The sequence below is a fragment of the Parasteatoda tepidariorum genome, chromosome 10, assembly GCF_043381705.1.
Source record: "Parasteatoda tepidariorum isolate YZ-2023 chromosome 10, CAS_Ptep_4.0, whole genome shotgun sequence".
NCBI classification, from domain to species: Eukaryota; Metazoa; Arthropoda; class Arachnida; order Araneae; family Theridiidae; genus Parasteatoda; species Parasteatoda tepidariorum.
In genome coordinates, this window is record NC_092213.1 from 58,627,824 (window position 1) to 58,639,117 (window position 11,294).

At 28.2% G+C, this 11,294-nt stretch overlaps 1 protein-coding gene across 1 annotated transcript in view; it reads left to right on the forward strand.

Moving 5' to 3' along the window:
* Positions 1-3,432: 3,432 nt before the first annotated feature.
* Positions 3,433-11,294, forward strand: part of LOC107436125 (protein gooseberry) — a gene marked incomplete in the record, with an annotated part of 85,424 nt that continues 77,562 nt past the window's right edge. The window contains 1 exon segment of the mRNA XM_043051558.2: positions 3,433-3,668. Coding sequence (XP_042907492.1) covers positions 3,596-3,668 — 73 coding nt within the window.

The window sequence follows — 11,294 nt, forward strand, 5'->3', positions numbered from 1 at the left end:
TTAAAGTTCATAAAAGCAGAGATTTTAAGCTTCAAAATGAGCTGAAGCAGAAGCATTTTTGATCATTTTTAAAGAAGTTACGACACTTTGAATTTTGCCATTTTTTTATAAGTTTCCAGGTGTACTGATACTTTTGAGCGGTACTGTACTTTACTTCAAGTTAATACCGAATATAGCTTTCTTTTACGCTTCTTGAGTCTTAACACCAATAATTGATAAAGCTTGTACCAATCTGTAGGTCGTTAGTGAAGAAGGTTGTGTTTTACGGTGCTTCGTAAATTGGCGAATAATTATTGTATATTCAAGTAAATTCTTATATGAAATGATGGTAAGGCATGTTTTAATCGCATAAAAAATACTTCTAGATTACTATTAGAAGCTTAAAGACGAATAATTGTGCTAATTTCAAGGTAATGAAAATATGGTAGCCATAATGGCAGTTTGTTTACATGAAGTGTAACGGTGAGAAGTGAATTCTTCTTGGATTGTATTGACAAATTTGTTATAGTCTATTTAATACCAATCAAGCTCCAATCCTCTTTATTGATTAATAAAAAATATTGATTTTCGTCGATTATTTGCGAAATAATCTAAAATTTCTTGTCGGATTGATTTGGCAAACTACTCATATTAACTATTATAAAATGCATGTACGTTTTTAGTTAGTAATGATATTTATGTTCTCATAAGATTTATATAAATCAGACAGTTGTATAAAATAATTTTATAATATTTAACTTTTATTCACTTTGGTTTTGATCAAATTCATATTAATATTCCGTCTGTGCTGCATGTATGCTTGATTAACAAACTAATTTTATTCTAAGAAATATTGTGTATATGTATCCTAAATTTATGATTCTTGCTTTAGATTGTATCGTAAAAGTAACTTTACTAATTCTTACGCGTAACTCTTACGTAGCTTATTGTTATAAATTTCAGTGTTTTCGAATATAACATACATGGTGGCCGCTACTTTACACCAAGTAGTGTAAAAAGAAGGTCCAGGAACTATCCATTGTTTTGGTGTAGCGTAAGGAACGAGGAGATGCGTTCGGACAATTCGAGGACATTTGAAGACATATGTACTGAGATCTCAGAACATTTCCTGCGTCTCAAAGAGCTTGAATCTTTTGAGTACAACTGTGGATATTTGAGAATTGTCCTCCGGTTTTGAGGATTTTTTTTTTTTTTTTTTTTTTTTTTTTTTTTTTTTTTTTTTTTGAGAACATGTCACTTTTTTGCTCTTCGATAGTATTCTCCGTAAGACAAATTATCGTGTTTAAAAAAACATGAGTATTACTTTCTTTATGTATTTCATTGCAAATAAAAAAAAACGATCAGATATTTTCGGACATTTGAGATTATTTGAGGACCTATATTAAAATTTAGTGTAGTAGAACCCTTAGGGAAACATCAGTTGGGCGTATATTTAGTGTTCAGATACATGAAATTTTTTTACAATCCGTAGTGCTTACATTTTATTTTATATTATAAGCGTCGTTGAACAGCCGACCCAATGTAGTGCTTACATTGTAATATTTGCATATGATTGCACGATATTAGTTCAATTTAATAGGAAACATGTTTTAATTTAGAATCTTAAAATGTAGCAAATTGCACTTTATTGTGGTTTAAAATATCGAAAACGGTTTTGCCATGTAGCCAAATTAAACGTTGCTAAGATTAAAGTGTTTAAACTATAATTTGTAGACAATAATTAAGCTAATGTTTCATTATTGATGTTTATCATAATTTGCTACATTTGTTTGAACCCTAACAATTTAAATTTGTAAATATCAATTATCAAAACAAATATCAAAGCAATTTAAATTTGAAAAAATTTGTATATATTTGTATATATAAGTTAATGTCTCAATATTAGTAGTATATTTTTGAGTGACATTTGCTTGAATCCCTCAATTTAAATCCTTTTCTAATAAAAGTTAATGTCTCAAGTTTTAATACTTATAAATTACAAATTTTATTTATGAATTATCATATTTCTCTGAATCCCTTTAATAATTTTATCTACTAATAATGAAATAAATGTCTCAAACTTTAATGTTTATAAAATATTAAATTTTTCAAATGAATTATTAAATTAGTTTGAATAAGTTAAGAAATCCAAATTTGTTAATAATTACGAAGTGAATGTCTCAAATATTGATGGCTTTATAGGACTGAATTTCTTTAATGAATTACTAAATTTTATTGAATCCCTTTAACAATGTTTAAATCTATAACTAATAATGAATTAAATGTCTAAAGTATTAATGTTTATAAATGACAAAATTTCTCTAATGAATTACTAAATTTGTTTGAATGCTTTTGACAATGCTTGAATCTATAACTAATAATGAATTAAAAGTATGAAATAATGTTTATAAATAACTAAATTTTTCTAATGAAATACTAAATTTGTTTGAATCTGTTTAACAGTGTTTAAATCTTTAAATAATAATAAAGTTAATGTCTCAGACTAAAGTTTAAAAATGACTTAATTCTTCTAATGAACTATAAAATTTGTTTGAGCCCCTTTAACGATTTAAATCTATAAATTAAGAAAAATCTAACCTAAATCTAATCTAACCCCTAAATCTAATCTAGATAACAATTTGAATTTCAGTCTTATTTTACTTCATTTTATTATAAACGTTGCACTACAGGTGACCTATGGGTTTCATGCTTAACTCTATGTAAAGGTAATACTCAACGTCCTAAATATTGTTTCTGAAAGAGTTACTAAATTTGATATTTTGGAAATGTAAATAAGCAATAATAAAGTTTAATTTCTAAATATTTAATCTTATTAACGAATTACTAAATTTTCTTGAATCCCTTCAACTCTTAAAATCTATAAATTATTAAACAATGTTAAAGTTTGTAAACAAGTAACAAAAATTAGTTCTTTACATTTTCCTTTCATCATACCGGCTAACAACATAATGAAAAAAATTATGTGGATAACTGCTTAACCACATTTTTTACTTTTACTTATTAATCCATGGATTATCTTCCAAAAAAATCATTTATCAGAAAAAACTTTTTTTTTTAAAAATGTACAACTGTTTAAGTTATTGAACAATAACTAAGTAGGACCGCTAATTCACGCCCCTTACTCCGTGAAAAATACCGGATTAAAATCTATTATCCCCAAAAAGGATTAAAATTTGCTGCTTCAGTACTGCGACAATGACTAACACGCCCACAATGACAGGGGACGCCCCTTTTATGAGGGATAACAAATTAAGGTTCCTCAAACTTTTTCAGAAAGTTATTGACAGTTGACATCTTTCCACGCCAAACAGCAGAGGGGGAAATCTCAAGCACAATGTAGGCGGAGTTTAATTGAGAACCCTTTGGTACGTGCCGCCAGCCAATGAAAGCAGAAACCTTGCAACTTAAGTCCCGCCCATTCGTTGGTAAACATGGTTTCAGTCATGGGTCCATCAGTTGATGCCTCCAGCGCAGTGACGGCGATCGGAGTTGACGGCAAGTGTAATTAATTCGGCGCGGATTTGATTTTGATTACTCGCTAGCATTTCATTTAATTCTGGATTCACGTAGTGTTGAGCAACTACAGGGGACAGATATGGCCCCTTGCTTTCGATGGACCCCCGATTGCGTATTCAGGCCACTTTATCCAACTAGTTATCCTTTCCAAGGTATGTTTGTTTTTATTTATTGCTATTGACCATCTCTTTTGCTCGGAGAGGAGGAAATACATTTTACTAATTTTAATCTGTCTCATTAAATATATAATGTGAATAATCTGTCATTGGTCAAGAGAATATTTTTTTTCAGGTAGGGTCATGCAAAACCATGGGGGAAAAGAGAAGGGGGCAGTAATTAAATTTTTAACATTATAAATTTCTCAATTTTTAAAATTGCATAATTGGTGGCGTAATTTATAACTGCAGAATTATGACATAATTAGAGGCATAATTAGTAGCAAGTTTTTTTAAGTAGGGTCGGGATTTAAGTGACTGAAAGTAAAAATTTTTAGAAGATTACCCTTAATAGTTAAAAATAGCAAAAAATGTCATTAAAAACATCAGAAATACAAAAAAAAAAAAAAAAATTTAATTATGCCCTTAAATCTTTCCTTATAATTAAACAAGAATTTTAATCTTGAACATCATCTCTTTCCTAAATTTTCTTATGACATATAATTGCTATTAAATTAGTATAATAAGAGAAATTATGATGCATGTTTCATCGAAGTATGAAATAGATGTTATGCTAAAAAGTAATAATAATAGTAATAAAAGGATTACAAAAAGTAAAAAAATCAGAGATATTTCAGATGAGAATTGGTCCACTGCTTAAAAACTTTATAAAAAGTATAAAAAGAAAAAACTAAAACGCGAAAAGAAAACCAATCAAGATCTCTAAAAATTGTTCTTAAAAAGTACGAAAATGAAAACAATGCCAAAAGAAATGCAAATATCATCAAAATCCGGGCCATATAGTTGTTATATTTTATTTTATAACCGGTGGAGGATTTTCTGAATGAACTAATCATTTGCGTAACATAGAGAGGAAAACCACGGAAACCTCCCACGGTTAGCCTGACGACAAAAGGACTCTAACCCATGATCTGTTCACCACTGAGAATATTTTACGTCTGTGGGCTAGGTGCCGAATTCATCTCTACCAGACATCGCTGGGATTCGAATTTGGGTCATCACATTGGGAGGCCTGCGCTCTCTCCCTTGAGCCACCACGTCCCATATAGTTTTAATAATTATTCATTGGTTTTGATTAATTTTCAGGTCATTACTCCATTAAATACCCCATTCATCGCGGAATCTGCTGGGATATTATTGACACATCTGTGCTGAGTATATTGTATTGTAAAGTGGTAGAACTTACATGAACAAGCCAAAAAATTGAAACTGAGAAGAAAAACCTGACATTTATTTTAATGCTTAATTCTGTTAATTAAATTCAATGAAAAAAATGATTTATGTAAAAGCTTTTAATGTAGTGAAATATTCTTTTTAGAATTAGCTTAGAAAATGTTTGATTTGTGATCATGTGAATATTAGGTAAAAACTTTTGGCTTTTTTGGACTCCCCCACGTCGAAAAAAATTTAAGAAATTACTAATTCCCCACCCCGCTTGCGTAAGAAAGTCACACTATTCCCCTTTTGTTTTTTTTCTTCTTTTCTTTAACATTTGCAGTGGTAATCCAATTTTAAGAATTTTAAGATTAAATTCAAATAAGAATGCATCTCTGCGTAAGACGAATTTTGGAATTCCATGAAGAAGTATTTTTTCAAACTTTTCTTTCCCAAATTTAACTTTTGCAGAGATTTCAACGATTAAAGACTGTTGCAAATTATTTTTTTCAGTGGAAGAGAGTTAAGATAGATTTTTTTTTAAACAAAGAGATTTTTTTAAAAATAAATATTAAACTTTAGGAAATTTAATATTGGCTTTATGGCCATTTATATATCTGTTAAAATAAATTACTTGTGTTTAGTGATGGACAAAATTCTCTTGAATCAAAGATATTAAAATTTAAATACATTACCATTGTTCTACTATGAAAAATATTTTCTTAAACTACGAAAATTCCGTAGTAGATTGAGTGAGTATCTGCTTTTGTTTCAAATTTGAAATTTTTGTAAATGTAACCTTTTTCCCAAGTTTTTTGCATTTTAAAAATATTGAAAATAAAGGGATTAGTATGTTATGTAAGTATTGTCCATTCCCTCCTACCTCTTTGTTACCAAATAGAAGCAAATTACAAACCTTTCCTTCACCTTTCCATCTCTTTAGGTGCTTGCGTAATATTTGAACGTCCTTGCTTGGTTTAATTAAGCTTTTCTTTCTTAATGAAACAATTTAGAAGACGAAATAAAAATGTGTGTAAACAAACTTTTAGCGAAAAAAAGAATCAACTTAACTTACTGGTACTTAAGGACTTTTTAAATAAACGAAATAATTTTTTCTTTTCAATAGAAATTTTTTTCATAATACAAATTAGAAAAAATATGTGTGGTAAAATTTAAATTTTTTTTTTAATTTTATAGTGTTCAATTTTAGTAGGTTTAAGTAAAGGGATTATGTTGGATTTAGAAAGTTCTATATTTATGATTTAACTTATAAATGGCTGATAATAATATGCAGAGGATTTACTCGTGATCGCATGGGTACGTGACGTCTTTGATTCCAATAAACGGCTGATTTCTTTGACTGATATCTACTTCATTAGAAGACTGTATTTTCTAAGATGAGACTGTATTTTCTTAGTTTTCCCAGCATTACAAGTACAACAATACAATAGGATACGTTAAAGTAAGTTAGCATAATATTATAAAGAATAATTTAAAATAAGAAAAATTCATTAAATTAAGTGAAATTTAAATTTAATTTTATTAAGCATAAAAATGAGTATAAATAATAAGTTAATAAGCGGCTGATTCCACTGGCTGATATCTATTTCATAAGAAAGGAGACTGTATTTTTTCAATTTTCACAGACAGCATTACGAGTGCAACTGAACGATAGAATATATTTAAGGCAAATTAGCATTGATTTATAAAAAATAATTTTCAAAAAGAAATCTTAATAAAAGTTAGTAAAATTTAAATTTAATGCTAATAAGCATAGAAATTAGCCTAAAAATAAGTTAATTATTTTTGAAAATTTATGACAATAAGTGGCTGATTTTGATAGCCAGTGAGTTTACAAATCAGCGAGCATTATATACGCACTAGGAATTATTGCATTGAAGAAAATTATAAAATTACGATTTTTGCCTACTGTATTTAGATTGTTAAACAGTATCTCAAATACACACTTGTAACTGCTCCCGAAAGAGAGGGAGAAAAAAATGGTTTGAAAACCATTTCCTTTCTACTCTGAGAAAAAAATTATGGTCCAGAGTATGGTACAATTTATCGTGTTTTCGGCTCTATAGGAATACCAGAAAGCTCGGTAATTATTAACAAAGCGATTTAGTAAGGAGTTTGGCAAAATTACCAAAAAAAAATATGCTTTTATAATGTGTGATAAAATTTTATAAATGTGCTAAAAATCTGCGGCATGAAATAAAATCCATTTATTCGGTTAAATTTATTTTTCAGTTTAGCTTTTCTTACTAAATGTGTTTAAGAACTGTAATTTTGAAAACCAGAATTTCCAGTCAATCATAACTATATAAAAAGAAAAATTGATAAATGAATGGTTAAAATACCATATATTTTAAATTTTAATTACAGACTTTTCTTTTTTTCTTTTTCTACCAGAAATGTAAATGCCATACAGTACAGTAACTTTACGATATTTTTTTTTTACTCCAATTACTAGTTTTTGGAAATAGCAAAATGCTTATAGTCACTAAAATTTATTAACAATTATAATACTTTTACTGTTTTCTATAAAAAACCAGACACTTTTTTTCAGATATAAAAGAGTGTTACTTATATGTTACATTACTATACGTTATATCCTTATATATTAGATTTCAAAATAAGTTATGGCATTTACGAGTATTCTCTACCCCAAAACAAGATGGAAAAGAGATAATTTGACTATCGATTTTTTTTCTTGATAAATAACAGCCCTGTATATAATTCAACAGTTGTTTACTGCGCTGATATTGAATATCTCTATTTAAAATAGCATTTGACAAAGAGAAAAATGCTAAGTAGTAATAAGAACTATTAGCAAGAGCTAACCTATCACAAAAATTGTTAATTTTGCTCTAAGAATTAATTAATTATCAGCATTTTTAATCTAGAAAAGAATTAATTATTTACAAAAAACATTCTATCCTATGTGATGAAAAGATGAATCGATAAGTCAGTTCCAGATAGGATAAAATTGTCTTTGTCAGATGAAACTGTAATCCGTACCCCTCCCTCCTCATAAATGAATTTCCGTAAGACATGTGCAATAAGTACAAAATAATTTCTGTAAAATTAACCCTGATGTCAAATTTTCTTAAAAGTTAACGGCTACAATTTCCTCAAAAAAAAAGAAGAAAAAAAGAAATTAATAAAAGTAATTTTTAAATTTCAAAACCATATTACCTATGCAAGATAACATTTTATAATGCATTATTTAATTTGATAAATATTATATTGCATTTTAGTTCATAAATATAATATAACATTTATAATATTTTACTTGAATAGCAATATAATATTTTATTTGAAAAAAATAAATAAATAAAGAGAGAGAACTTGTGTGAAACATTGCATAACATATACAATATCTAATAATGCACGATATCGACAAAATATTAATAAAATACTTTATTTGAAAAAAAAAAAAGATAGAGAGAAGCGTGCGTAAAATATTATATAGCATTTACATTATACAATAGCTAATGTTTTAAAAAGAGTGTTTAAGTAGTTATAAAAGGTTTTATCATATAACTGGAATGGCAATTTAAGTCTAATAATGCTATAATACATTAAAAAAAAACCCTAATCACCTTTTGTAAAACATGCAATGCATGTAAAATAACTTCAATTCATGGGCCCATTTAAAATACTTTTGGCAGGTGCTACAAATATTTTCTGATTAAAGGCATAATATTGGTTAAAAATTTTCATTATACAATAGAAATACAATGATAAAAAAGCAATACTAATATAATGCATAACTTATAAATAGTAATAAATAATATTTTTAACTAGTATTTCAACTTGACTTTAATAAAAATTAGGTTTATTGAATTTGTCTTTTTTACAACTTATTCCTTGTTTTAATGGAGGAAATGTCTGATAAGCAAGGCGATGAGGATCAGTGGATATGGTCTGAGAGTCTGCAAAAGACGATTTGAAGGTGCAAACTGACCACAGGTCATTGTCAGAGATTAATGCTCATATTTATAAGAATGCATACCAAAAGATGGGACAGTTCTGAACGTAGCAATCAGCATGATATAGCTGTCAAACTGGAATATGAGGGAAAACTCTAGAAGAAACGAGCTACGGCGAGAAATGATGATGGATTTAGTAGTAACCCGCAGAAGTACTTAAAGAATAAATAATATCTTTCAATTGAACGAGAAATTCATATTCTCGAGGAGAAAAGAAACCAGCGGTACTTCAAAGTCCGTTGGTTTCGCAATGATTATCTCGAATATTACGGCTTTGAATCAGTTAAAGAATTTTTTTAGAGCCACGCTCCATAAATAGTGTTATGCCAGTCTAAAAATTAGAAAAAGTTTTATTTTAAACAAACATACTAATTTCAAAAGGTAAAGCAAATTTCAATTATATTTCAGTGATGAGTAATGTTAACCGTGTCTAGGGCCCGTTTTATATTTTAATACAAATCAAATCGGGCCTTGCAAACCCTTGCTAAAAGAAGTGGTTAGAAATGAGACTGTAAGAATAAAAAATAAAATTCTTAAATTACCATGCAAATATTTTTCAAGAACGCTCAGGAAAAATATACATACATTTAACTAATTAACCAGATGGATTTCTACAGTTGCATTTAACTACTAGTTAAAATACATATCTCGGAGTAACATAAAAACGCAATGGCATAAAATCTTTCCACATAGTTGTCGCTGTATTTTCGCTGCGCAGAAAATCACATAGTATAATCCAGTTTTCGTACATGAATATTCAGATTTCTTTGGTTGTCTTCAACAAGTTATTTACCTGAAATATTTATTTAGCATCCTTTCTTAGTATTTAATACATTACGATTTTGAATCTTGATTCTTCCACAGTAAAGGCTGAAGATTAAATGCAGTGTTTATAATAAATTAATTTCTTAAAATTACCTTATTATGCAACCTTTATGATTAACATATTTAAATCAGTATCTAAACTTATTGACCCTTTTACCATTATTAAGTAGTAAATAAGTTAAGTTTAGTAATGTGTGCTTAGTGTAAAATTGCGTCAAGTCCAGTTATGCAATTAAAATACTGAATTCAGAACTGTCAAAATCTAATTGGGATTAACTTTTCGCCCTGTTGCTAAATAATCTCTTTGACGATAAACATTTAATGTATTTTTATAATAACCAAAAATTAAATGGGAGTTTTCGATATAAAATTCTAGATGAAGTTGCATCAGTAACCCAGAAAAATGAATCCTGATACATTTTATCGCAATGGAATCAGAAACCAAATCTGTGTTAATAAAATGAATTTTTTTTTTGGGGGGGGGGTCTTTCAATTTAATACTTTTTAAATTTGATATAATGTTTTGTTCATCTTTAAGATACATAAAAACTATGTAGCAATCGGTAAAGTTTGATATTTGAATCTAAATGGAAGAACTCCCTAGATTAACTTCTTATTTAACTGTATTTTTAATACTAAATAAGTAGCTAAAAAGTTGTAATTAATTACTAATTCATTTGTATATTTAATGTCCAATCAAGCAGTATTTATGCAAGTAAGTATCTAAAAAGTAATACTTAACTACTAATTGATTTGCATGTTTAACGACTTATTAAACAGCATTTATACAAACAAATAAGTAGCAATTAACTATTAATTCATTTGTATATTTAACGACTTATCAAACAATATTTATACAAACAAATGAGTTGCAGTTAACTCCTAATTTTTTGTACATTTAACGACTTATCAAACAGCATTCATACAAATAAATAAGTAGCTAATAAGTAGCAGTTAACTATTAATTAATTTGTACATTTAACGACTTATCAAACAATATTTATACAAATAAATTAATCGCAGTTAACTCCTAATTTTTTGTACATTTAACGACTTATCAAACAGCATTTATACAAGTAAATAAATAGCTAATAAATAACAGTTAACTCCTAATTAATTTGCATATTTAACGATTTATTAAACAACATTTATACAAGTGAATAAGAAGCAGTTCGCAACTTATTAATTTCTATGTTTAGAGACTTATCAAACAGAATTTATGCAAGTAAATACGTAGCTAAAAAGTACACTCTAAAAACTGTACCTCTGATTTCAGAGGCACATTTGGATCATTTGTGGAATTTTAAGGGCACAACGTACCTTTAAAAATGAAAGGCACAATGTACCTCTGATCTCAGAGGCACATTTGGATCGCTTGTGCCTCTGAATTTTAAAGGCACAACGTACCTTTAAAAATGAAAGGCACAATGTACCTCTAATTTCAGAGGCACATTTGGATCGTTTGTGCCTCTGAATTTTAAGGGCACAACGTGCCTTTAAAAATGAAAGGCACAATGTACCTCTGATTTCAGAGGCACATTTGGATCGTTTGTGCCTCTGAATTTTAAGGGCACAACGTACCTTTAAAAATGAAAGGCACAATGTACCTCTGATTTCAGAGGCA